General features: G+C 50.2%; 2 protein-coding genes across 6 annotated transcripts in view; one reads left to right on the top strand and one right to left on the bottom strand.

Moving 5' to 3' along the window:
• CPNE8 (copine 8) overlaps window positions 1-26492 on the top strand; it is a 293497-nt gene that overhangs the window by 190541 nt on the left and 76464 nt on the right. For 3 of the 5 annotated variants that reach the window (XM_019543523.1, XM_019543525.1, XM_019543524.1), the window contains 2 exons: window positions 4533-4606; window positions 5312-8551. The exons of the other annotated variants lie outside the window; for them this stretch is intronic. In XM_019543523.1, coding sequence (XP_019399068.1) covers window positions 4533-4606; window positions 5312-5500 — 263 coding nt within the window. In that variant the 3' untranslated portion in view covers window positions 5501-8551. Of the gene's footprint in view, window positions 1-4532; window positions 4607-5311; window positions 8552-26492 lie in introns of those variants that run through there. 5 annotated transcript variants of the gene reach the window in all.
• NFATC2IP (nuclear factor of activated T-cells 2 interacting protein) overlaps window positions 18757-26492 on the bottom strand; it is an 8426-nt gene continuing 690 nt past the window's right edge. The window contains exons 2-10 of the mRNA XM_019543526.1: window positions 23440-23511; window positions 23234-23368; window positions 22619-22676; window positions 22379-22484; window positions 22224-22304; window positions 19708-19888; window positions 19470-19614; window positions 19196-19320; window positions 18757-19101 (exon numbers count right to left, since the gene is read on the bottom strand). Of these exons, the coding sequence (XP_019399071.1) occupies window positions 18943-19101; window positions 19196-19320; window positions 19470-19614; window positions 19708-19888; window positions 22224-22304; window positions 22379-22484; window positions 22619-22676; window positions 23234-23368; window positions 23440-23511 (1062 nt within the window). The 3' untranslated portion in view covers window positions 18757-18942. The remainder of the gene's footprint in view (window positions 19102-19195; window positions 19321-19469; window positions 19615-19707; window positions 19889-22223; window positions 22305-22378; window positions 22485-22618; window positions 22677-23233; window positions 23369-23439; window positions 23512-26492) is intronic.

Genomic DNA, 26492 nt, shown 5'->3' with positions numbered 1-26492 from the left:
TATGGAAATGTTAACACAGGTGAACATGAACTCAGGTATGGAAATAACTTTCATTGGATGCACTAAGATGCTCAAGGCTAGATTTGGTTTTAAGAAACTGAATTCTAATGAGTACAGGACTAATGAGCTAGTCCTAGTGTATCCACTTAGTGTGCTGTGTTTTTTGTGCATAATACATGATATAGCAAATTAATGCACATTCCAATAAAGTCATATTTGTTTTTGCTTTGATCTTAAAACTAAATTATACAGCCCTAGGCCCCTAGAATATTAGTAACGTTTTTCATTTCTTTTTAGCTTGAGAAAAATGTGTTGTTCTGTATATGATAATGTACCACTGTGTCTGCAACCCCCTTTCAAAATCCTAGCACCACCCATGCATGTGAGTTATACCATGATGCTGCACGTGGAATATGCACCAGGGAAGCTAAAGGCCTGAGCAAAGTTGCAGAAGACTTTGTGTCAAGGGTTTCATAGTTTCATATTTGGTAGAGTCGGAAGGGACCTGAGCAGATCATCAAGTCCAACCCCCTGCCATGGCAGGAAAGCGGACTGGGGTCAAATGGTGGGGAGGTTGAGGGGAGAAATCTCAACAGTGAGATTTATCCGGCTTGGATCTGTCTACCCTGGTGCAGGAGATCTCCTAATATTTAATGGAAACCTACAGAGTAAGTTTGGATTTGGCAGGGTTTCTAGCTAGGCTTAGGCAGGCAAGGTTCTTTGGGTAGATGTGATATCTTTTATTAGACCAACTGAGTAATTGGAAAAAAGTTCTTGCTAACTTCATTTGGACTGACTGCATGGTTGAAATTGTTTTAGACAAGTTTTTGGGTACCACAGTCCCTTTCCTTAGGTCTCGGGGGGTGGGGGAAGGGTACTGTGGTACCTGAAAATTTGTTTGAGTGAGCATGTCCACATGTGCATTAATGCACTGCAATTACAGCACATTAAGTTTAGTACTTGTAATAACAGATACTAACTTAATGTGCTGTAATCGGCACTACTGTACAGTAGTGCCAGTGCAGGTCTTTTAGGTGACGCTAATGCTCAGTAGACTAATTCTACTGCACATTAGCACGACTTTTGCTGTGACACTAATGCATAGTAAAATTAGTCTACTGCACTTCTAGCGTCTCATGCAGATGTGCCCACTGTATCCTAACCATACAGTCAGTCAATAAAACATATCACTCACAAAAAAGCTTCTTTCTTCTTACATATTTCCTGGACCATCACGGCTTCAGCATCGCTTCAGCACTTGCTTCACGCACTAGTGGGAAGGTGTTTCAAGCCAGTAGCAATGAAGATGGTTTAAGAACCTATTAAGTCCAACCTAGAACTGAAAAAACTCTCTCTTGCTGTGGAAAAGAAAACTATATTTCAGTATTTGTTAGCATCTTAATGGACCTGCACTTGGAGGGAAGGTAGAGAACTGAGCGATGGTAGTTCAAAGAAAATGTTCCCAAGAGTGACAGGTGTTAATATGGGAAAGTGTCCCCAGGGGAAAAGCAGAGAGCACCATCACTCTGGACATTTAACAGTCTGCTGCAAAGAGAGGTTAGGAAGGGCTTTTTTCAAATTGCCTGATATGTGGGAGTTTTTTAATAACAAAAGACAGGAAAGTTTAATTTTTTCTCTGTTGGTTTTTCATATTTAAAACATTTGGTGATGATTAATTAATAGAAAATGTTATTATTTTTGTCAAGTCATCTCTCTCACTTTGCCGAAGGATTCCTGGGATACCTATGAGACATTTTCTGGGAGGAGAGAGGGGAGAACAAAGCAGTGGTTCAATGCCTTTAATCAAAGTCTCCGCTTTGTGCTCTACATGTTAAGCAACTGAACTGAATTTGAAGCTATTCTTGTTCCCGGTTCGGGGAGCTTTGGGAAGCAAGGGGCAGCAGGGAAGAGTCTGTGGCAGTTGAAAGGCCATTGGGGTCGGGTGGGTTGCAGAGACAGGGTGTCATCTAGGGCTGCGAGGAGAGCATTGTGTTGGAGGCAGATGGCAGGGAGCCTCGCCATGTGGCAGGGCCCTTAGTGCCTCAGCAGCCGACAAGCCTGTCACACAGGCATGAGCTGCAGTGCACCTGGTGTGCTAGCCGGGCTTCAGTGAAGACACAGACTGTTACCAGAGCATTGCAGGGACTCCATGGGGGAGGCTTAGTAATCGCACTGGCTTGCAAAACTGTTTGTTTTCCCTTAAAAAAAAAAAAAAAAGTTTGCCCAAGTGTTTCCCCATGGGAGACGGAAGCCTGGCACATTGCTAGCAAAACACAGTCTGACATTTATTCATCGTTAAACATTAAAATAGTTCTCTACATGCTGCCTTGCTTCCCGCTCCAGTCCCAAAGCCCCACGCAAGTGCTTCCCTAGCCCCGCTTCTTCTCGGGACGAGCCAGCAGCACGTGGGAACTGTCAGGCTCTCGTCAGGGGGGCGATGGGGAAGGGAACAGGGCGCAGCCCTCCCCGCTGATCCTCCTCCAGGATCAAGCAGCCCTGGGCACGGGCATTTCCTCTTCTTCCACATCTGTGGGAGAGGCAGAAAGGACAGCAGCTTGCTCTGGGCCGGGCTGCTGTACGATCAGGAGGAGGCAGCTATAAGATGTCCACGTTAGCACGTACCGTTGGCCGCGTGCAGATAGGCCACACATCTGGGCTGCTCCGACCCTGCCCTCACCACTGTCAAGCTCTGGGAACCTGACAGTCGTGGAGTGGCGGCAAAGCCGAAAACACCATTTACAGCTGGGAACCACACTCATCTCCAGTTGACGATGCATCATTAAAATATGGCACGCTGAATAGTCTGGATGTAAGGTTGTAAGCATGTTTGTAGGAGTAAAGGAACTATTATACCCTATTATACCTAGGCACAGACCTTTCTCACACCAGCTTGTATCTGTCTTTGGTGAAGATTATTTTTCAATTCCTATCAGTTAGAGGTTGATGTGTGCTCTGAACCAGGCATGTATAGATTCAGTGGGCTCAGAAACATATCCAGCAGCCAGGGTTAGAATATTTTGTCAGCTACACATAAACCTTAATCCATGAGGCAAGGATTTTTTGTGATATCTTTAAATGGACCGACTGTATAGTTGGAAGAGTTGTTGGCCAAGCCTTCCTCAAGTCACTGATACCTGAAAGCTGGGTCAGCTTCATGAGGACAGCTAGAGAGTGCTCCGGGCAATACCTAATCCATGGGTTGCTACAGTCCAAATGGAGTCCCTTTATATTGCACAGAGCATTGTGCATGAAATAGTTTCTAGGGTTGTAGGGGACCTGAACAGATCATCAAGTTCGACCCCCTGCCCTGGGCAGGAATGAGTGCTGGGATCATAATACCCCAGCCAGATATCTATCCAACCTCCTCTTGAAGACTCCCAAGGTAGGGGCAAGCACCACCTCCCTTGGGAGCCCATTCCAGAGCCTGGCGGCCCTAAGTAATGCCTCCTGATAAATGTGATGGCAGCAGCTGAGAACCACAGCAAAGAGTATGTGATTCAAAGCATCACCTACACAGCAGGGAGCATGGAGGGACTCACACCTCCTGCACACTTGAATTTCTAGTTGAAGTCAAAGACCCTAACAGCAGCATGGAAACAGTGGAAGGAAGAACTGACCTCGTACACACAGCTGACCATGGCAGGCAAGGATGAGAAAATGGAAGTAGACCTTCTCCATTATCTCATTGGGATAAAGAGTCTTGCTTTGGACTGTAGCAACTTGAATCATTATTTAAATATACTATAGTCAGTGATGCTGCTTGCAGCCACCTTTGTCGACACCCTGATTGTATCACGACAGGATGGCCTGTGTGTAACCAGCAGCCCTGGCTGCTTCCCCTCCCCTGTAGACCAGCTGTCCTCATCCTGTATGGTTGTCCATACCTAGCAGTCTAAGGAATTATATCCTTTTTGTTCATCTTCTTTCAAAAGCACAAAGTCTAAATCTTTTCAAGTCCTATTCACACAAAGGAGAATCCAGCCCTCTGAGCAGTTTCACCAGTTGTTTGCCCTTCTGTGTCTAAGACGGGGTGACCAGAGCAAATGTGATATTTCAAACAGCGGTGTTCTGTTAATTCATGGAACGGCATTAGCGTTTCATAAATAGCATTTTCTATCTCGCGTTGTTCTTTATACCTTCTAATATTTTGCTGGTTGGTTTATAATATGACTGCTAAGCTACATGTCGAAACGTTAGCGAGCTTATTCACTGGGATGGATAGGTTGGGTCTTTTTTCACGGGGTTACAGTAAGGTTTCTGGGTAGTTCAGCTTATTTTCCCTGATGTCCATTGTGTTGGATTTACCGATATGGAGTTGTGTCCCCGTGGTCTGCTGCTCATTCCCCATTTAGTCCCATGAAAATCTTCACGGCCTCTAGTGCTGGGTCCTCTGCAAAGTGTGCTGCCTCATTCATAAGTTGATTAACTAGCACCAGTCTAGGCCTTTTGGCACGGACATGGTACTGGGTTCCTTCCAGCAATTCACTCGCTGCATAGTTAAGACTTTATGCTTTTTCTCCTTTCCCTCTCAGCCATGGTAGAGCTGGATGGTGATGACATCAGAATCTCATCCCGGGGGAAAATCGCTGAGCGAGACATCGTCCAGGTAATCACGAAATTTTTTCCTAGCTCAGCTGGTTTTTAGCCTTTTCTTAATTCATGTGGATCCAAACTTAGTGGAACAAAAACATTTCGGATTCCTTATTGCCTCTCCTACCTGCAGTGTGTAGGTTGTTAGAGGAGCTGGCTTCCATCAGGGCACTGGGAATTTTCCTGTCTCCAGCACTGTTCGAGGTCAGACAACATAGCAGCACATTTGTGAAGCTGGTAGTATACCTGTGGGTTTGACACACTTGGATAATACTGTGTATTAGATAATTGGGGAAGAATTTAAATACAGAGACTCAAGAGGGCTGGAAGTATTATCAGCTACAAAAAAATTGTTTCGACAATCCCCTTGGAGAAGAAAGGACCCTCATTCCCGTTCCAGGACCCACTGTCCTTTCCACAGCATTTCTGTTGCAGAAGCAATTCTTCCTGCTCTGCCGCCTCAGGGCCTTTCTATTCCCAAACCACCCCATCTCAACATTGCTAGTGGCTTGGACCCATTGCTCCGTAGCCATTGTACCCGCTAGGATACGATATGATACTGTACATGTGAAGCCTCCTAGTTCGGACAGGGAGGCTGTCTGACCGCCCTGAAGCTGATGTTCCACTAATGGTCTGATCTCTTGGTTAGAGCAGTATGCCTCACCTCGTGTATAAAATCCCACTTCCCCAATGTCTCTCATGTGCTTTCCTTCTTTCCCAGTTTGTCCCGTTCCGCGATTACATTGACCGCACAGGCAACCATGTCCTAAGCATGGCCCGGCTGGCTAAGGACGTCCTGGCTGAGATTCCAGACCAGTTCATTTCCTACATGAAGGGACGTGGCATCAAGCCCAACCCGGCTCCTCCTCCATACACCCCCACGGGCCATACCCTCCAGACACAGATCTGATTGCCAAGAAGCATTTTTCAAACAACTAGAAAGAATCCCAGGCATTTTGTTGTGTCAGCTGTTGACTGCCTCTAGCTGTATGCCAAGGCATCCAGAGCTTTCACTGAGGTTCCTCTGTGTACTTTTTTCTCTGGACTTGGCTTTGGGACAGCCAGTCGGTAAAGCCAGTTATGCTGTAATGCTGACACATTAGCGTGCACCATTGGAAGGATTTGTAGGACTGGAGACGCAAGCAACAGGAGGGAATTTATTTTAAAAAGACAAGCACGGCAACCGACAGGCTTCCTTTCCAGTTTGGAAGGGTGATGGAAGGGAGAGGCAAGAAATGAGATCCGAGAGCTGTCCTCCCCAGGGCCCTACTTCACCTGTTTTCTTTTGGGCTCTTAGCAGACCAGCTCTTCCTCAAAAATCGTGGTGGTCTCTCTCTGCCTCTCCTTAAATGATTCTAGTATTTTATAGCCCATGCACAATCCACCTGCCTTCCCCGTTCTGCTGGCAGTTCTCATCCTCTTGCTGTTTGCTGACTTGGCTTATCCATATCAACTTGGCAGACTTTTGTTGGCTCCAGACATCAGGCATTGTTGTGGGTTTTTGCCTCTTCTGCTCTGCCTGGATACTTTTTCTGACTTGCTAATATTTTCTCATCTTCTACAAATCAGCTTTGGCAAGGCCTATATGGGTTTTGGGGGATTTGGGGCTTTCCTTGGTTGGTTGGATTTTTTTTTAAATTCATGGTTTAGGTTGAGCTTTTTCCCCTTGATACCCACATCACTTCTTTTTTAGGCTACATTTGATATTTGCAAAGTCCTGGTTTCTGTCATGTGGAGTTGGGAACCTTTTGCCAAAAGGATGTTACACGTCAGTGTGTCACAACAGTGCTCTGCTACAAGCGGGGATCAGGATGGGGTATGATTTTGAGCATTGTTACACAAGCCATTTCATGGCCGATCCAAGTGCTGTCTGAAGCACCAAGATGAAAGGTGAACTTCATCCCTTACAACAGGCTGGAGCCTACACTGTATATATGCATTTAGCATGGAGAATTCTGCTCCTCAGTATTAAGTGGAAATATGTCCCTGTGCTATTATTCCCACTTTGGCAGTGGTACTCCTGTAGTGTTTGAATGACCCTCCATCCTTTTTATACAGAATATTGCAAGGTGATTCACCACTGCAGAAAACTTTAACAAGGCTACTGAGCAAAGGGGGTGCAGTTAGCCCTTTGACATGAAAGGAAATCTCAATACTTCTAGGCCTTCTCTCCTGCTATGTCTCTTGGGCAGCTTTTTTAGAACAAATTTGGTCATATGTTTATCTCCTCTGGTGATTCCAGGATTATAACACATGCGCTATGTCTTATTGAAAGAAGATAAAAGGGACAGATGAACCCTCGCTAAGTAAACTCCATAGGCACCTTACAGTCTCTATTCACAGACTATGGTCCTTATTTTTGAATATCTCATTAATTGGCTAGATAATTACCATGAACGCATGGATTACATGTGACGTAGCAATGGTCACTCTGGATCATAGTCCTAGGTGCTATGTTTTAGAAGAATTCTCCAGTGAGACAAGTAGCGATTTCACAAGACAAGCAGGTAGGAGGGGTAGGAGAATCTAGCCCTGAATAAAGGCAGATGCAGCCCACCAAATCAGTATTAGTACTCAGGGTTCAGCAAACTATATGATCCCCAGGCAGCCTATCACACATCACAATCTATCCACATAATAAGATTTTAAAAAAAGATAGGATCCAATCCATGCTTGTATCTGCATCATACTCAAACGAGAACTAGGGAGCCATCCGTAGATCAGTGGGTTCATTTAATATCTACCCGCCTGTCACCATGAACCTTTAGATCCTAAACAGTAAGGCACTGGGAGAGATTAAGCCAACTCTAATTTTATCTTCCTTTCACACCAGTTTAACTCCACTGGAGTTAGTCCTAATTTATACTACTAGAAGTGGCCTTTGCATTCTTGACTCATGACAGCGGTTGCACAACAGTTTCAATGATGGGTTTACTTCTGCTGCCTGTTTTTTAGATTTTGCAAGAGCCAGGCTGTCTAAAGATGTCTTAAATTCCTTCAAAATTGTGTGTGGCTTTCCTGGCAATTGGGAACAGGCTGAGCCAGCAAGTGGCTGTCTCACTATAGGAGCTCAGGGCACCCACTGAGTTACCAGCGTAATGGAGGGCATCATGCCCTACGAACTTACTGGGCTCCATCATCCCAAACAAAGAGGGCGGTCATAATTATGTCACCTTTCTACACCTATCCACAATCCCCTTTGCATTCTTAGCGTACCAGTAAACTTTGCCCAGTCAAGATAAGAACCCCAAAGAGCGGTTAGTGGGTGGTGTGTCTCTGCTGCCTACTTCTTTATGAGCAGGGATAGCGGGCAATACTCCGTCATGCTGCTCTGTACTTGTTTCTGTCTGTGTATTGATATTGGGTGCCATATGCCCTTGCAGTTCCATGCCCAGTTCTGTACAAGTGTAGCTTGGGGTGATGCATGCCTGTGCAGTCCTGTACCCAGTTCTGTAAGTGTACAAACAAGGTGGTGCATGTCCATGCTGTACTCCCACCCTGCTCTGTATGAGTGTGGATAGCAGATGATGTATATGAGGTGTGGATATAGGGCCATGCATGTCCAGTTCTGTAAAACCACAGATGTTGGGCTGCCTTTTAAGCCCGATGCCCATAAGCACGGATGTCTGGTATTGCTGAAAAGAACATGAGTTCTCCAGGACGGGTAGTGTGAATTTCCAGGGGGAAAGGGGCACTGTACAGTCTGCTCCCCAAATCCGATTCTTCTTTATCAGCTACAGACGGTTTTCTCTGACTTCTGAGAATTTGCTGCCACCCAGCATGTTCTTGGGGCTGCTCTGTTCCTCTCTCTCTTTCCCAGCCCCTCATTCACTTTATTTTTTATTTGCATGGGTGGTGACCTTTATATACTTTACACTATTGTATTTTGTGTCAAATGTCTGATGTGATCTGGTTTGTATTGGATTGCCTTAAACTGGAATAAACTATTCTTTTTACTACAGCACGGAGACAGCTTTGACTTCTTGTTCACTGCGGCCTTTGAAAAGGTCACACACTCCGATAAAATGATGTCTCTGTCACAAGTAAGATTATATCTTGATTGACTGTGATGATCAGAAAGAAAGAAACTGGTGCCAGTACTGAACTTTCATGAGGTGTAGCTATTTCTCTTTAAGAAAATGGTTTATCCCTAAGGATTATGAACTTTAGGAGTTAATTAAGCATTGGATGGTTTTTGCAGAAGTGTTTGCTTTCTCTCTGGATCTTGCTATTCCCAGTCTTATGCTTCATTCTAAGTCAGTGGTTTTCAGCCTGTGGTCCACAGACTATATCTAAGAGGTCCGCAAAAGATCGCTATGCTCAATCAAAGTATGTGAATGCCTACACACACATTTCAAAGGGGTCTGCACCTCCATTTGAAATTGTTTGGGGGTCTGCAAATGAAAAAAGGTTGGAAACCACTGCTCTAAGTCATTTCTTTTCCATTCTGTTCATCTTTTCAAGAACCGTAAATCAGTGGCAGGTGCAGCCTCCGATATTTCACTTTAGCCAGTGCTATCAAAGTCTCCTTTGCCAGCCTCTGAATGTTGGTGCATTTTACACTGATGCCTGAACAGCCAAGACATGATCATTGCCTGGGTCCTCTCCTACTCTTTTCCTTTGGACTGAAAGTTTAGGAGACCTGTGCTTTCTCTGTGTGCCCCTGCATATTTTCAGATACAAACCCCTGCGTGAGGTAAGAAATTGGGGTAAAGTAGGGACCTGTAGGTTTTAACAGCCCTCCCTGATCAAATACAGTACTCGCCCAGAAGCTTTATTTTTCAGTACCAGGGATGGCACTGGATGTCTCTGGTATGTCAGAAGTAACACCTTTCTTTTGGTTTTTGGCCTGAATTTAATCAACTCTGCAGTAATTATATTGTAGGAGACTCAGTGCCAACTCCCCCTCCCCCAAACATTGCAACATTAGCTTCTAGTTCAGTGGAACAGGTAAGACGCAGTTTAAATCTATGTAGATGGCAGAGACCTATTGGGCCTCCCAAGCACCAACACCAAATTTAATGAAATGCCCACTGAACCAGAATGTGTTATGCTTGGGCAGGGGCTTTCTGATGAGGGGGCCTTACCCCAGGAGTAGTCAGATCGGCAAGTCGTTCACAGTAAAGCTGACTCTACACATGGTTTGTGCCTAAATACACATGGTGAGCATGCAGTAACCTGGGCAGCTGTCCCAACCCCATGGCTGTCTATCTGTAACCATGCCAGCCCACTTATTTTTTCCTGCTCAGAAAGGATCTCTCAGCTAAGCCTGCATCTGTCCTCCTGCCTCACAGCTTTCAATCAAGATAAACTAGAGCAATGCCCCATGTGCTGCAAAATTAAGTGCAACGAAGCCCATCCAAAGTATAGGGAAAATGAAAGCAAGTATTAAAATATTTAGCGCTTACTTTGATGAAGCACAGTCTCATGAATGGCTATAAAGCTCTTCCCAGCTCTACATTTTCATTGTCCAGAGAGGCTTCTCTAAAGATTTATAAGTATTGTCCAACCCAGAAACCAAAAAAAGGACTCACCCCACACTTCCTCTCTTAAAGAACATCACCGCTTTCCCACACTGGATGCATCTACATGTGCAATTAATGTGAAGCAATAAAGTCTGGCATATATTGCACCAGAGTTTATTGCTCCTAGGCACTGTTTATGCTTCTGGGATCACAGCGCATTGAGCCAGGTAGGAGCAACCCCGGCTGGTAGGGGATACTGGCGGGTCAGCCTGCCAGCCGGGGCTGCTCCGACTCAGCTCAACATACTGTGGAGGGGCTGGCTGGGGCATGAAGGTGCTCCAGTGCAGGGCTAGTCAGCATGAAGCCCCCCACTGAAGCACCCTCATGCCCCAGCCATCTGTGTCAGCATCTACATGTGCATTGCTGTGCAGTAAATAACTCCACCGTAGGATAGTACTTGTATTTACAGCTACTAACCTATGGCAGAATTCATTGGTTTACTGTGGCCTAATATGGCTGCATGCGCAGAAGCACAGACTTTACTATGCAGCTAATTAGGCAGCTCCGCAGGTAACATCTCCTGTAAATGCGCCCACTGAGTACACAGGATTCATGCAGTTTTTCTGCACACGTAATTAGGCTTACATGGCTTTCCCCCTTTCACAGTCTCTGCCAGTGCTCACATCCTTAAAAAAAATAGCTGGAATATGGATTAAGTCTGCTTTGTAAAGAGTGTTTCCTAAGAGCCAGTCAATGTACCTCAGTTCCAGTAAGAAATGAAATCGGTCGGAAATGTATAGGAAAGATACAGCACAGACAGCTGCCAGTGATTTCCAGAGACTGCCTTAAGTACTTGAAAATATCACTTAGACATTAAAAATGGCCCCTGAATCTCCCGTGAGGCCTAAGGGGTGCAAACCCCCAAATTAAAAGTGAGCACAGTCCCCAGGCTGATGGAAGCAGCTCCAAGTCAGCCTCATGCAGTTTAGAAGCTCTGGGCTGCCAAGTAGCGCAATGGGGATTTAGTGAAAGGCCCCCTCTTATCCCGCAGCCTCTCAAGCAATCCTTCAAGCTATGAATCCAAAAAAAATGCCTCCCTACCCTGCCCCAATTGAGTATGCCCACCAGCGAATGTTACCAGCTTCTGTCGACAGGAGCTTTGAATATGTTTGCCTTGCCATCCCTTGCATGAGCAATGGCATCCTGACCCGGTAGGTGCTCGAGTTCTGATGCCTTAGTTTTGCTGAGTTCTCACATTGATCCCATCACAAATGGTTATTCTTAGTAACTTTGCAAGCCCTCCTTGATTAAAATCCAGCCTCCAGGTGGAAATAAGTCCCCTTTGCCTGTAAAATCTCATTTAAGCTCTCAAATAAGCAGATGGCCTCTGTTTATTTCTCCGGGGCGCTGTGTTTTCATTGCACATTAGGGGGTTAGTGATTTTGTCTCTTTCCATGAGCCGGCTAACAGGCATGATGAGAACGGGGAGGAAAATAACTTACTGGCATTAGTACAAACAGTGATCCCCCGCGTGGGGCTTTCCTTTACCTTCCTGCTTGAAATCGCCGAACATTGGTCACACAAGTAATAAATAATATTTAGCGGTAAGGTAGCACAGGAGCCTTGGAGGCTGCAGCCACTGATGTTGCTTTGAATCAGCTTCAGTTAATCTTCTCTTAACTGCAGGGCTTAAGGCTCTTGAGGCTCCCACAACAGTTATTCCAGCATTAGGCAGACACTGCTCCGAGAGTAGTGACTCCATTTTGGAAGCATGCAAATTTTTTTCTGAAAACCGTGATTTTCTATTCTAGAACAGCGATTTCACACAGGTTCCTATTTCACAGTTCCTGTAAGGCAGGGCAGGCTAGCCCCCCATAACCTCCCCTGGCACAGGCTGTCCATCTCCAGGCCACTTTGGGGGATAAGCCTGTCCTGGCTTACCCCAACCTTGCATGACATCTCTCAAGCCACTGGCTACCTAACTCCTGGTGTCACCAAGGCACCAGCCTTGCAGTGGACCCAGATGCCAGCTCTGTCTCCTTGTCAACACAGATCACACTGTCACAGCTAGGGTTCATTTACCTGTTCCTCTCCCAAGTTCATACCTGCAACCCCCTGATTACAGCACCCCCCTGCTGCCTATGCTGGACAGACAGGGAAATCCCTATGTGAAATGGGCATGGATTTGACAGCAGCTCCAGAAAGACGTACAGCCTGTGGCAGAACCACGGACTCAGAGTAGCTGTTGTTAAACAACCTTTACAAAACCCAGCTTGAATGCCGAACTGCAACACAAGAAATCATTCACAGACTGAATTGTGTTAAGTATGGTCTCAACAGAGATTAGAGATTCTTGCCCATTATCTGGACTAGCTTTTATAACCCCTCAGTGGCTTAATTCCTTTGATCTCTTCAACTAACCTTTACCTCTCAGCAGTTCCCCCACCATTCCTCCCCCTTTTTTCTATCCTTTGTATTTAAGTGACCTTATTCCTTTCTATTTAGCAGCCCTACTCTTGACAAGCCCATTCTTACCAGCCGAAGAAGTGGCTGTAGCTTGCAAAAGCTTGTACCTCTCTGAGCAAGTTAGTCTACCAGGTGCCACCCTCCTCTGCCTCCTGCCTCACTTCAGATTAGCACAGCTAACTAGCTACCTCCCTACCATCTCTATGGATAACAAGAACAACAGCTTTTAATAATTCATGTAGCATGTCTGAAGTGGCCTCTGCCCTGGTGGCTCTGGGAATATGAAGGCTTGGGTATGGTGTTATCTGGCTCTTTTTCCCAAGGGGGGAGGCAAAGGTCACATACCCGGGATCAAATGGTAAAAGAAGCCATATTTATTTAATGCATCCTTAAATCATAGATAAGATGTTTTGCAAGAGTAAAAGTAGAAAAAAACCTCACGCTGCCTTGGCAGCTGGAGCGGCTACATGGGACGAGTCCATCGTGCCCGCAGCTGCCCAGGCTGGCTCAGAGGCACTGGTGGGCCCAGAGCCTGGCAGCCACCTACTGCAGGGTCTTGCGTGCCCAGAGCCACTGCTGCCTACACAGTGCTTGCTCATCCACCATGCAGGGGGCCATGGGGACAAGCCTGGCAAGGGCTGCTTCTCCCTTCCACTTCCAGGCACGCCCCGGCTGGGGTCCCTGCAGGCCGGGGTGGGGATTTAAATTGCTCCCCAACCATATTCAGTAGCTTGCCAGGGCCTTCCCCACCCCCCACCTACCCTCCAGCCTTGTGCTGAAGAAGGGAAGCCTGCTGTAGCCTGCCCCCCTCCCCCCTCCTGCTTCTATCCTGAGTCACTGCAGGCATGTGGCTGCATTTCTGTGATCCAAAGTAAATGTCTATTCATTTGCAAATCAGTTCAGTCTGCGCAGGTTAGACTAGCTTGCGATGATTGAATCAATTCAAGCTCGGGCTTTTTGAATGTCTGTAATTAGCCTAGATTTTAGGAAAGGACTTGCAGTGAGCAGGTATTCATCAATCATCAGTCTTTCTATTTGAATACCTGCCCCTGCCCTGTATGTTCTTTCATAGCATCCAACAAAGTGAACTGTTGCTCATGAAAGCTATAGTCTATATTATATAGCCTCTATACAGTGCCACTCTGCCCAGCGTCCTCATTGCAAATCAAGCAGGGGAAGGAACTGCTAAGGCCTGTGCAGAGTGGTGTTCTGCGCACAAACTGCAATGCAAGGTCTGGCGTTCCCTGAGAAGTAGAGAAACACCCTGTATGTATATGGGACACATGGTCAGTCCCAAGGTAACAGGGGAGCTCTAATCTAAAAGTAGCTTATATCTGGTTTGTGGAGATTTGAATACTCCACAAGGGGTAAGGCACCTTGCCCTCCCTTATTTTCTGTTCCCTCCCCTCCCCTGGCAAACAGAATTGCAGGGGCCTCGGGGCGTGCCATGCTACTCACCCTGCACCTATCAGAGCATGGCTTTTTTAATAGAACAGAAGAAAGAAAACTGAGATGGGACCTTTTCTTTTATCTTTGTTACGTAAACATTTCTTGGCTTCTCTAACAGCATCTGTAGTACCAAATGTAAAGGGAAACTCTTCCCTGCCCATTGCTGATGGACTGCTGGGTGATCCAGTCCCACTCACCTGTTTCCCTCCAAACTGATGGACATCTCCTGCAGCCTATGTCCCTCCCTTCCTGGGATCCAGAAGTGGCACCACTCCAAGGAAAGGCAGAGGAGCAACCAGGGCTACTCAGCAGTGTCCTGGCAACCCATGTGGCAGAAAGACCTGTCCTTTGCAGCCCCCACGTTTCAGCTGGCCAGTAGATCTAGCTGGGTTGCAGGAAGCCATGGGTCACAAGAGAGGCTTGACACTAAGCAGCCCTGAAATCTCTAAATGAACCCTTCGTTGGTGTGTAGTCCTTTGTTGTTATAGAAACCTGCATGCAACTTGAAGGTAGGGGCATGTGCTGAAGGAGGGAAGACTTTGGAGGAGGGAACCACAAAGTCAGTCCACATGTACATGGCCTGAATGGTGCAGCACTTCTGCAAATAGGTCTTTGAATAAAGCACCAGTATCACTTTACAAGCCTGGAGCCCTTCCATGCTGTGATGCAGGATGTGCCGTACGAAGCCGGTGCCTGTCTGCCGGGGTGTGGGATTTCAGCTAGAAACTGTAAGTTTCTTTGTTGTAAGGATGTTCCATAACTCCCTAAATCCCATATCGCTAAATCTAGATGCCCCATCACTAAATCTAGATGCCCATATCCCACCTGGAATTCAATGTGAATGTTAGGCCCAGAGGATGCATAAGGTTATGTATTAGTCAGTGACAGGAAGTTTTGCAAATGCTAAGTAAAAGATTAGGCTTTTGAATCTGAGGGGTGTGATTATCATCTCTTTGTCAGTATAAATCAAAGAAGTGGTTTAGTTCCTTTCTGGTGTGAAATACAGTAACTGCAACAACGAGACCCACACACAAAATACAGGCTGTGTGCAAACTCCACGATGTGGACGGAACAATTTTGCTGGGGCTTGGAGCATTGTTCTGTGAAGCTTTGTGTACCTGTGAGGAACAGCAGCCAAAAAGCCAGACAGATAGTAAGAGGAGTATTTGTAATGAGGCCATGAGGGAAAGGTGCTTTTAGGCAAATGCTGGCTGGCGAGAGGCTTGGACTGATGAGCAAAGAAAAGGTCTCCTTTTGTCTCATTCTGCCAGTCTCCAGGGAACCAGGATCCTCTGTATAAATAACAAGGAACACATTAAAGGAACACCTTCCTCTGGTTCTTTTATCCTTCAAATAAAAGCAGCCTATGAGCTCCCCCTGCAAATATTGATCAGCCACTCGCATAAAAAAAGAGGGAACGTAACTCCCAAACTGTTGAGTGAATAAACATTTCTATTGGAAACAAAGCAATCCCCACCCAACAGGTGTCGAATGGGGAAACCTCAGAACATGCTAACTTTGATTAGACGTTTTGCCCGTTTCACACCATGCATATGCCTCGTGCTACATAATGTCTGCCTGCAGCAAAGCGACAAGCACCACTACCGACAACATAATTGGCCCATTCGACCACATCGTTATCTGTTATGACTCTTAAAAATTGCATGGCGGGAATAATGTTTGCAAAGACAAGCACTCAGAAGTCAGGAAATGTCAGACTCGAAGGTTGCAGTAGGTATGCGTTGTGATATACCCTTTAATTACATGGTCGCATTAATTTTTCCTTTTGTGGGGACTAGCTCTTGTAGTTCCAGTCTGAATGAAATTTATCCAATTGACTCGGACATCCTTGGTGAGCTGAAGGTAAAGTAGGACCTTGCTTTGAACAACAACAAAAAAATCCTGTGGGTTTTTGGGGTTTTTTTTGATATGTGAAATCAGCTAACCTGCATCATGTAAATGCTCCCTCATTTATACTAAAATCAGTATTGGATTCACTCCTGTCTGGCATGTGTAGAACAGCTGATATGCCATGTATAAATTTTGCCTGGGTAAACATACAATTAACTTTCCAAAGTACTGATCCTGGAGGCAGCGTGTACTGTGATCAAGCCTCAAACAGCAGCTCCATCTTTTTTTTATGAACAGAAAGTCTCCTCATTGTTCCTGTCTGTGACTGTTACACGCTTTCCTGGAGGAAGCATCACTATGGGTACTGTGGGGGAATACTGGGCTGTAAAGGACTTCAGTAGCAAATTGGGTTGACAAAAAACCCCACAAAAACCCAACCTGAAGGGCAGTGCTTAGCGAGTGATGGTACTGTGGTCCACATCCTCCTTCGTATTGCACTAAAAACCAAATACCCCCTCAACTGGGGTGTCAGACACAAGCAGAGGGGTGGGCTGAATTTCGTACCTGCAGGCTGGGATATAAATTCAGACCTATATATGCTTTCCAAGCCCCGGCTTCCACACACCCCCCCAGTCCAGCAGAGAATACAGCCTTTGTGCAGCAATGAAACATTAAGCTGTTATGCATGCTTTATTGTCACATTCACCTCTCAATGAGAAAATCTGCACCGTTAACCTACTGCTATTTCTGGCCCTTGTTTTGCCTCTTTCCTGATCATTCTTTCTCGATTTCTTCTGCTTTTCCCAGTCGCTTCTTCTTTGCTCTAGAGCAGGTCTTAGCCCCACAAGCATCACGCCCACCTCCAGCCCATCTAAAATAATCATTAAACAGAGCGTGTTGATACTAAAGTGGCTTCATTGGGCTATAAACTTGACGTGCCAATCCAATTAATAGGAGAAATGGCATTCCCACCGCCAAGTCATTTTTTTCCAGCTGCTGGGAGACTCAAGCCAACATCACTGCACTGAGGATGCTCGGGTCACATTTGAAAGGTTATCTCTGCACCCATGAGGTTCAGCTTCTGGCAGCTCATGTGAGCAGGATTTGGCTCAATGCCTTTCTTATTGCAAAGTGATGGCAGGAAATGGGATGTATCTAGTCATATGGTAATAGGAACTGACTGTTTCATGGCAGCCATGACTCACTCATTGTGCATTCAGAAAGGTCAGCACTTGCTGCAGAGGAAGCCACAAATGTCAGCATTGCGCTGTCTTCCTTCAGATCTTCCTGGAATATTTCCCTCCCCACCCGAGTAGCAGAAATAACCATTATTCCTAGCAATGAAGGTTCAGACATTTTTCATCTGGATGGTAGAGAAGAATTAAAATGGCCTCTCCATGGCTTCTTGATGGTCACATTACTGGAGTGAAGGAAGGACCTTGCTCTATCCTTGGAATCAGCTCTTCCCGCCTCGTGTTCGCAAGCTCATGAAAAATGGAACGGCGCACTGGTGATCGCACACCTACAGTGACCTCCGTGCCTGGTTACTGGCTGAGACTGAGGGATGGCATGTCGGGGTCATGGCAGGAGCAGGGGGGCACTGAGGGGCCAACGGGTAAACTCCAGCCTGGGGGGGGTCACAGGGGGTTCAAGTTCCCCCATAATGGGGGGAAAGGTCACAGCACAGTTCTTAGGGCAAGAGGGGGGTCACAGAAAGGTCAACATGGGGTTACTACAGGTCACATTGGGAGTTATTACAGGTCAAAGCCCACCTAATTAGGTGAAAGGTCACCAACTTTTGGAGGGTGGGGGACCAGGGGGTCACAGAAAGGTGAATGTGGGGTGGTTACTATAGGTCAAATGCCCCCTAATTAGGTGAAAGGTCACAGCCAAATTTTTTGGGAATCCAGGGGTCACAGAGTTCAACTTGGGGTTATTAGAGGTCAAATCCTTCCTAATTAGGTGAAAGGTCATCAACTTATTTTTTGGGAAACCAGGGGTCACCGAGAGTTCAATTTGGGGGGGGGGGTCACAAGTGGTCAGATTTGGGGTCACTAGAGGCAGGTTCCTATAGCCTGAGCCCCCTGAGGTGAGGTGAGGGCAATGCAGTGCTCCTGGGGCCCCTGTTGCTTCCTGGCTGGTCAAAGGGCTGCGGTGGGGCTGTGGGCGAGGGGCACAGCTGGGGTAATGGCAGGGAGCGGGTGAGCAGGGTGGGTGCTACATGTCTACACTCCCCGTGTCCCAGGGAACAGCATCCGGGCTCCCTGCCTTCCCCACGTGTCCCCGTTGCCACCCTCCAAGTCACATCCCATCCTGTGACCCAACCTCCTTTACCCCCGTTCCTATGGCAACCAGGCCCTCCACTGTGTCCATCCACCAGCAGATAGCAGGGGCCCCAGCTCCTGAGTCCCCCCCCACTGTGAGAGGAGCACAAATGGTTCCAGTAAATTTATTCATATATGAATATGGAACCCAGAGGGCAGAGCTACCCCAGGTGACAGCACCGGGAGCAGATAAGTGCTGTGACATCCTTGTGGCCATCCACCAATCCCTGCCCAGGTCTGGGCCCCACCAAAGTCTGAAGTGATGTGAGACAGGGAATCCTGACAGTGGGCGGGCCTGATGTCACTATGACTCTGCAGGAAGGGGCCCAAAGCCAATGGGGTGCAGGGAAGTGCATAGAAGTCAAGGCCCAGCATCCTGTCACATCAGCCAGGCCCTGATGACATCACGGGGTACAGGAGGGGAACCCAGCCCACTTCAGGTCTTAAAAGACAGCACTAATGGGTGACATCACAGGTGGGGATTTCCCAGTGGGCAGCTGGGGCTAGGCTGGTGACAGGGAAGCAAGGATGACATAATGGACTGAGGAAGATGTAGAGCCACAGCCTGATGACATCATCAGCATGGTGGGCGGGGCAAAAGCCAGGCCCCGGTGACATCCAAAGCATGGCAGGTAAGGCTAGGGCCAGGCCCCGATGATGTCACTGCCTGGGTAGGCCTAGGTCCCAAAGACACTGCTGGCAGATGAGCGTAACTAGGTCCAAACTTGCTGATGTCACCCACACGGTGGGCGGGGCCAGGTCCAGCCTCCAATGACATCACGGCAGGGTTGGCAGGGCTAGTTCCAGGCCTCGATGACATCGCCAGGCTCCAGCCCCAGCTCCTCAGGGGTGTCGGAGGGTGGCAGGAGGCGGCCGTCGAAGACGAAGCGCAGCAGTGCTGTGTCCAGCCCAGCTGCTGCACGGTACCGCCCCATCAGCCCGGACAGCGGCGCAGTCTGCAGAAAGAGGCTCAGTGCTGCGGCCGGGCTCCCCCACCCCACAGAACCCAGGCTCTTGGCCCCCTTGCTCCCACCCAAGGACCCCTCTCACCTTGGGCACGCTGAACGTGAACTGGGAGCCTGGGTCACGACCCCGCACTGTCAGGCTGAGCTCATCAGGAGGGGGGCGTGCCTGCCCACCAGCGCCACTGTCCTCCACCGGCTCCACCACGCAGTCTGTGCGACATGCACAGCTCAGCACCCAATGCCCCACCCAGCGAACCCAGACATCTGGGCTCCCAGTCCCCCTGCTCCAACCCCCACCAGAGAACCCAGGCATTTGGGCCCCCGCCCTCTGTAGGAAACCCAGGTATCCAGGTGCTCACCGAGGATGTCAGCCACACCCAGGCCAAGGGAATGGGGGGTGGCACTGGGCTCCAGCAGGCGGTCGTGCCACAGCAGCAGGACACGGGAGGGCAGTACACCCAGGAGCTGTGCCAGCTGCTCAGCCGCCTGCCGCAGCGGCTGCGTCTGTGGGAAGCAACAGGCGTCAGGAAGGGGCAGGCAGCCCGAACCCCCCACCCCCAGGGTGTGTTCCACAGAGGTGGCATAACGGGGACTCACCGAGTCAAGGGGCAGGCGGTGCAGCTGGCCACGGCAGCGCACCTTGAGGCGCAGTGGGGGGCTGGTGAGCACCGGGGCAGGCGCCTCCAGGAACACAACATCGGCATCGGGCTCCGTGCGCAGGCTGCGCTGAGCTGCTGACAGCAGCGAGCTCAGGCCCTGCAGCTGCTGCTCCACCGCCCTGTGGGGCCGCAGGCACAGTCAAGGGCAGGCTGGGGCACCCCCACACCGCACTATCCCCCATGCCACCCCTCATGTCCCCTCCCAGCACTGCCCCCCACACACCCCAGCACCCCACATATTCCCCCACACACCCTGCCACCCTCCATGTGCCCCCCACACTGTCTCCCAGACACCCCCCTGCACCTCCAACGCACCCCTCCAGTCACCTCCACTATCAGTTACACTGTGTGAAAAGGACCCGTGTGAGCGCTCACAGCTGTGGTGTGAGATGGGCAAGAGGCCTGGTGAAGTGTGTGGGTGGGGGGGAGTTTGCTGTAGACCCAGGCCCTAACCCTAGCCACCAGCAGGAGTTTCCTGAGCACAGGCCCTGATTCTCATGGGGGACTTCAATCCCCCTGAGATCAGTTGGGGGTTCAACACCGCTGTGCACAGGCAATGCAGGGAGCTTTAGGACGGTGTTGGGGACAACCCCATGGTGCAAGTGCTGAAGTGGCTGACTTAGGGCCATGCTCCTTGACATGCTGCTCAGGCAGGAGATTGGTGGGGAATGGAGCAGTGGATGGAAACTCAGGCAGCAGTGACCATGACAGGACTGAGTTCAGGATCCTGAGGAGAGGGAGGACAGAGAGCAGCAGAGGAAGGACCCTGGAGTCCAGAAAAGTAGACTGCGAATCGCTCAGGGGACTCACGGGCAGGATCCCCAGGGACACCAGACAGAAGGGGAGAGGGGTACAGGGGAGCTGCCTGGACTTTGAAGAAGCCTGACTGAGAGTGCAGGACCAGCATGCAGGAAGACGAGCAAGTCCGGCAGAGACCAGCTGGGCTTAGCAGGGAGCTCCTCAGTAAAATAAATCACAAAAAAGAAGCTTGGAAGAAGTGGAAACTTGGAGGAAGGAGGGAGGAATGTAAGGATGTGGCGGGGGCAGGCGGGGATGCAGTCAGGGAGGCCCAAGCGCAGCTGGAGCTGAAGGGGAACAAGGATGTTGGTACAAGAGGAGGGTCAGGGATGTGCGGGTCCCTGAATGAGGGAGGCAGCCTCGTGCCAGAGGATGCAAAGCAGGCAGAAGTGCTTGATGCCTTCTTCACCGTCGTCGTCACAGGCGAGGGCAGTGCTCAGACAGCTGCACCGGGCAGCACAGTTTGGGGAGGAGGGGAGCAGCCCTCGGTGCTGACAGAACAGGTTAGGAACTATTTAGAAAGGCTGGACATATACAAGTCCATGGGGCTGGATGGGAGGCACCCAAGGGTGTTGGATGATGTGATAGCAGAGCTGCTGGTCATGATCAACATGGTGATCAGGAGACATCCCGGATGACTGGAAAGGGGCAAACAGTGCCCATCTTTAAGAAGGGGAAGGAGGATCCAGGGAACTACAAGCCCCACCTCTGTCCCTGGAAAAATCATGGAGCAGATCCTCAATTCTAAGCACTTGGAGAAGGTGATCAGGACCAGCCAGCAGGGACTCGCCAGGGGCAAGTCATGCCCAGCCAACCTGCTTGCCTTCTATAACGAGGTGACTGGCTCTGTGGATGCGGGGAGGCTGGGGGATGTGGCCCACTTTGATTTTAGTAAGGCTTGGATACGGTCTCCGACGTTCTCGCAGGCAAGATAAGGAAGTGCGGGCTGGATGAATGGACTGGCAGGGGGATAGAGAACTGGGCTCAGAGGGTAGGAATTAGTGGCTCTGTGTCTAGTGGGCAGTCAGTACCAAGTGGAGTGCCCCAGGGATCGGTTTTGTTCAAGACTTTCATCACCGGCCTGGAAGATGGCACCAATGGACCCTCAGCCAGTCTGTAGAGACACTGGAGGGTTGGGCTGGGATTCAGAGAGACCTGGACACGTTGGAGGATTGGGGTAAAAGGGATCCCATGAGGTTCAACATAGTCCTGCACTTGGGAGGGAACAATCTTCTGTCCTGGGGCAGGCTGGGGGCCAACAGGCTGGGCAACAGCTCTGCAGAAAGGGACTTGGGGGGTTGCAAAGGGCACTGTTCTCAGCGAGGGCAGATGACAGGACAAGTATCAATGGGCGCAAGCTGCAGTAAGGCAAGCTGAGGTTGGATACGAGGAAGTGTTTTCTCCCGGGGTGGGGGGAGCACTGGAACTAGCTCCCCACAGCAGTGCTGAAGTCTCCATCCTGGCCGGGGTGATGCACTTGGGGCTGGTCCTGCTTTGGACTGGATGTGACCCCCTGGAGTCCCATCCTACCCTAGTTGTTGGTGATTCTCTGATCCCCAGACCCCACCCCTGCTGCTGAACCAGAGCCCTGAGACCCCTTGCAGCCCCCCAGGCCCCTCCCCAGACCCCCTCCCTCTGCTGCCACAGCCCACTCACCGGATGGTGTGGTGCGTGCAGCCGCGGCGCCGGCGGGTGGGGACCGGGCTGGGGGGCGGTGACGGGGATGTGGGCCGGACCCTGAGACACACACAGGGTGTGTTGGTGGGGGTGGTGCACAGACCCTGCCCCACCCCCACACCCCCATCACTCACAGCATCTCTGGGACCTGGGAGGCCTCAACCTCCTTCTTCTCTGCTGGCGCCGGGGGGGCTAGGCATGGGGCTGGGGCAGGCAGTGGGAAATCCTCCAGGTCTGCCTCTGGGGGGGGCAGGGAATTAGGGGGGGTGCCCTAGGGAGGGGACTCCCCAGAAGCATGACCCCCCCACAGCAGTGCCCCTCACTCCCAACCCACAGCCCCCCACGTGACCCACCCAGCGGTCCCCCCGCCTTACCTCCCTCCCAGATAGCGGGGTGCACCTCTAGGGGGCACAGCTGGAAGCTCCTGTTCACCTGGGGGTGAGGGAAAGAGGGAGGGTGTTACCCACAATGCCCAGCTGCACTGAGAGGGCCCTCTGCCCCCTCCCCACACCAGGTGTAAGGTAGGGATGCCTGGGGTATGTGGGGGGCCGTGTGGGGACTGGCAGCCCAGACACCCAGGGTCTCCAGACTAGGAGGGATGGAAGCCCGGATGCCTGGCATCTCCTGGCTAGGGTGGGTAGGAGCCAGGACGCCTGGGGTCTCCGGCCCGGGGGGGGGGCGGGAGCCTGGATACCGGGGGTCTCCAGCTTGGGGAGGGGAGCTGAAATGCCCAGTCTCTGGACTAAGAGGGGCGGGAGCCCAGACACCTGGGGTCTCTGGCCGGGGGTGGGGGAAAGCTAGGATGCTCAGGGTCTCTGGACTAGGCAGGGTGGGAACCCTGACACCCAGGGTCTCCAGCTTGGGGGTGAGGGAGAAGCCAAGATGCCCGGGGTCTCTGAACTAGGGGAAGAGGGAGCCCGGACACCCGGGATCTCTGGACTAGGGCAGGAGTGGGAGCCCGGACACCTGGGGTCTCCGGGCTGGCTCACCTTGCTGGAGTAGATGGGCACAGCCACAACCCTGGTGCTGGGCGGGAGGCGCCGACGCTTGGGGCGAGGGGGTGCCGCCACCCTTGTGTTACTGTTGCTGCTGCTGCCCCCTGTGTGGCGTGGGCACGTGTCCACCTGCAGGAGAGAAGCAGGGTCAGTGCTGGGTGTTCCCCAGCCCCCAGCCCTTGTCCCCCCCCAGTACTCACCAGCTCCACGTCGCTGTCACTGCTGGACTCTGGCGGCGGCCCCTGGCCCTGCTGCAGGGGGACCCCTATGGCCTGTGGGACAAGAGCGGTCAGAGCCCATGCCCCACACCCCGGCAGTGCCCCCTGCTCCCACTCCCTGCCCCAGCGGTGCCCCCGCTCCTGACTCCCCCAGCAGATGAGGCTGCAGTTGGTTCCTTATTCCCGGTTCCTTTTTCAAAGCTAATCTAGACCCAATAAAAACTTGTTATTAACGAACTAAACAACTTAGAGAGACAGAATTTCATTAGCTACACACACGTACTAATTAATATGTAAAATAATATTTCACATCAAGTACAGCGCCCTAAACGAAGGTCAGATTAGTATGGGATTATGGGGCAAAATACTTCTTGGGCCACCCCTAATTTCATGGTGATGCCACCAGGCGGCTGTCCCAAAGAACCATGACCACAGTCCTGCCCGACCCAAAGCACGGTTTGGCCGTGCCAGGCTGCCAACTAATGGTCCCCATGCCCACTATACTAAGTATAATGGCTTGAATAAGAAATTGGCTTTCAGGCTGGGGTTATGGCTAGAAATTCTGCTTGGGCTACCCATCAGAATACCTCTGTGCGACCAGGGGACTGTCCTGGACATCTGTGACCACAGACTTGCCTGGCCCAAAGCGCAGTTTGGCTGTGCCAGGGTGCCAACAGACAGCACCCCAGCCACTGTACTAAGTACATGGACCTAAATAAGGAACTGGATTTTTGCCTGGGATTATACCCTCCTTGGGCCACTCCAGACCATGTCCCTGTGCCATGGGGGAAAGCTTCTGGAGATCTCTGACCAAAGAACTGCCCAACCCAAAACACGGTTTGGCTGTGCCAGGCTGCCAATAGACAGCAACCAAGATACTGTGCTAAGTATATGGAACCGAATCAGGAACTGGATTATGGGCTGGGATTATACCCAGAAATCCTTCTTAGGCCACCCCAGACCACACCTTGGTGGCACCAGGGGATGCTTTTGGACATCTCTGAGGAGATATTTGCCCAGCCCAAAGCACAGTTTGGCTGTGCCAGGCTACCAAGAGACACCACCCCCCAGACACTCTGCTAAATATCTAGAACTGAATAAGGACCTGGATTTTGGGCTGGGATTATACCCAGAAATCCTTCTTGAGCCACCCCAGACCACATCTCTGTGGCACCAGGGGACTCTCCTGGACATCTCTGAACAGAGACTTGCCCAGCCCAAGACAGTTTAGCCACGCCAGGTTGCCAACTGTCACCCACCCCCAGACACTGTGCTAAATATATGGAATCGAATAAGGAACTGGATTTTAGGATGGGATTATACCCAGAAACCCTTCTTGGGCCACCCCAGACCATGTCTTTGTGCCACCGGGGGACGCTTCTGGATATCTTTGACCACAAATTTGCCCAGCTCAAAACACGATTTGGCCGTGCCAGGCTGCCAACAAACAGCACTGAAGCCACTGTGCTAAGTATAAGGAACCGAATAAGGAACTGGAATATGGGCTGGGATTATACCCAGAAGTCCTTTTTGGGCCACCTCAGACCACACCTCTGTGGCACTGGGAGACACTCCTGGACATCTCTGACCAAGACCTGCCTGGGCCAAAATGCAGTTTAGCCACACCATGCCGCCAACTGACACCACGCACCAGACGTTGTGCTAAGTATCTGGAACTGAATAAGGAACTGGATTTTGGACTCAGATTATACCCAGAAATCCTCCTTGGGCCACCCCAGACCACATCTCTGTGGCACTGGGGTACTCTCCTGCACATCTCTGACCAGAGATTTGACCAGCCCAAAACACACTTTGGCCGTGTCAGGGTGCAAATTAACAGCACCCCAGCCACTGCACTAAATTAATGGACCTGAATAAGGAATTAGATATTGGGCTGGGATTATTGCTAGAAATCCTTCTTGGGCCACCACAGACCATGCCTCTGTGCCACCAGAGGATGCTTCTGGGCATCTCTGACCAGAGATCTGCCAGGCCCAAAACGCAGTTTGGCTGTGCCAGGCTGCCAACAGACAGCACCCAAGCAAGCTGGTGTGGCTATACTGCGTTTTGGGCTGGGCAAGTCTCTGTTCAGATATGTCCAACAGCCTCCCCTGGTGCCACAGAGATGTTTTCTGGGGTGGCCCAAGAAGGATTTCTAGCTATAATCTGAGTCCAAAATCCAGTTCCTTATTTGAGGCCATATACTTAGCTCAGTGTTTGGGAGGTTGTTTCAGTTGGCAACCTGGCACGGCTAAACTGTGTTTTAGGCTGGGCAAGTCTCTGGTCAGAGATGTCCAGCAGTGCCACAGAGCTGTGGTCTGGGGTGGCCCAAGAAGGATTTCTGGGTATAATCCCAGCCCAAATTCCAGTTCCTTATTCAAGTCCATATACTTAGCACAGTGGCTTGAGTGCTGTCTGTTGGCAGCCTGGCAAGGCCAAACCGTGCTTTGGGCCGGGCAAGTCTCTGGTCAGAGATGTCCAGGAGTGTCCCCCAGTGCCACAAAGGTGCGGTCTGGGGTGGCCCAAGAAGTACTGGTGGGTATAATCCCAGCCCAAAATCCAGGTCCTTATTCAGGTCCATTAATCTAGCACAGTGGCGGGGGTGCTGTTAGCTGGCACCCTGGCATGGCCAAAGTGCGTTTTGGGTTGGACAAGTGTCACTGTCCAGGACAGTGCCCCGGTGGTCTGGGGTGGCCAGAGAAGGATTTGTGGGTATAATCCCAGCCCCAGGATCCAGTTCCTTATTCAAGCCATTATACTTAATATAGTGGGCATTGGGGGCTGTTAGTTGGCAAGCAGGCATGGCCAAACCCTGCTTTGGGCCGGGCGGGACTGTGGTCACGGTTCTTTGGGACAGCCCCCCGGTGGCTCACCATGAAATTTGGGGTGGCCTAAGAAGTATTTTGCTCCATAATCCCATCCTAATGAGCCTGCAATGCGATGCTGCGGCTAGTAAAGCGACCAAAACGCTGGCTTGCATCCATAGATGATTCTCGAGCAAATCCCGGGACGTCATTCTCTCCTTGTACTCGGCC

This window comes from Crocodylus porosus, unplaced genomic scaffold (assembly GCF_001723895.1).
Source record: "Crocodylus porosus isolate Cpor-Errol unplaced genomic scaffold, CroPor_comp1, whole genome shotgun sequence".
Lineage (NCBI taxonomy): Eukaryota > Metazoa > Chordata > Crocodylia > Crocodylidae > Crocodylus > Crocodylus porosus.
Note: the sequence above shows the minus strand (reverse complement) of the source record. Positions and strands in the feature narration are given on the sequence as shown.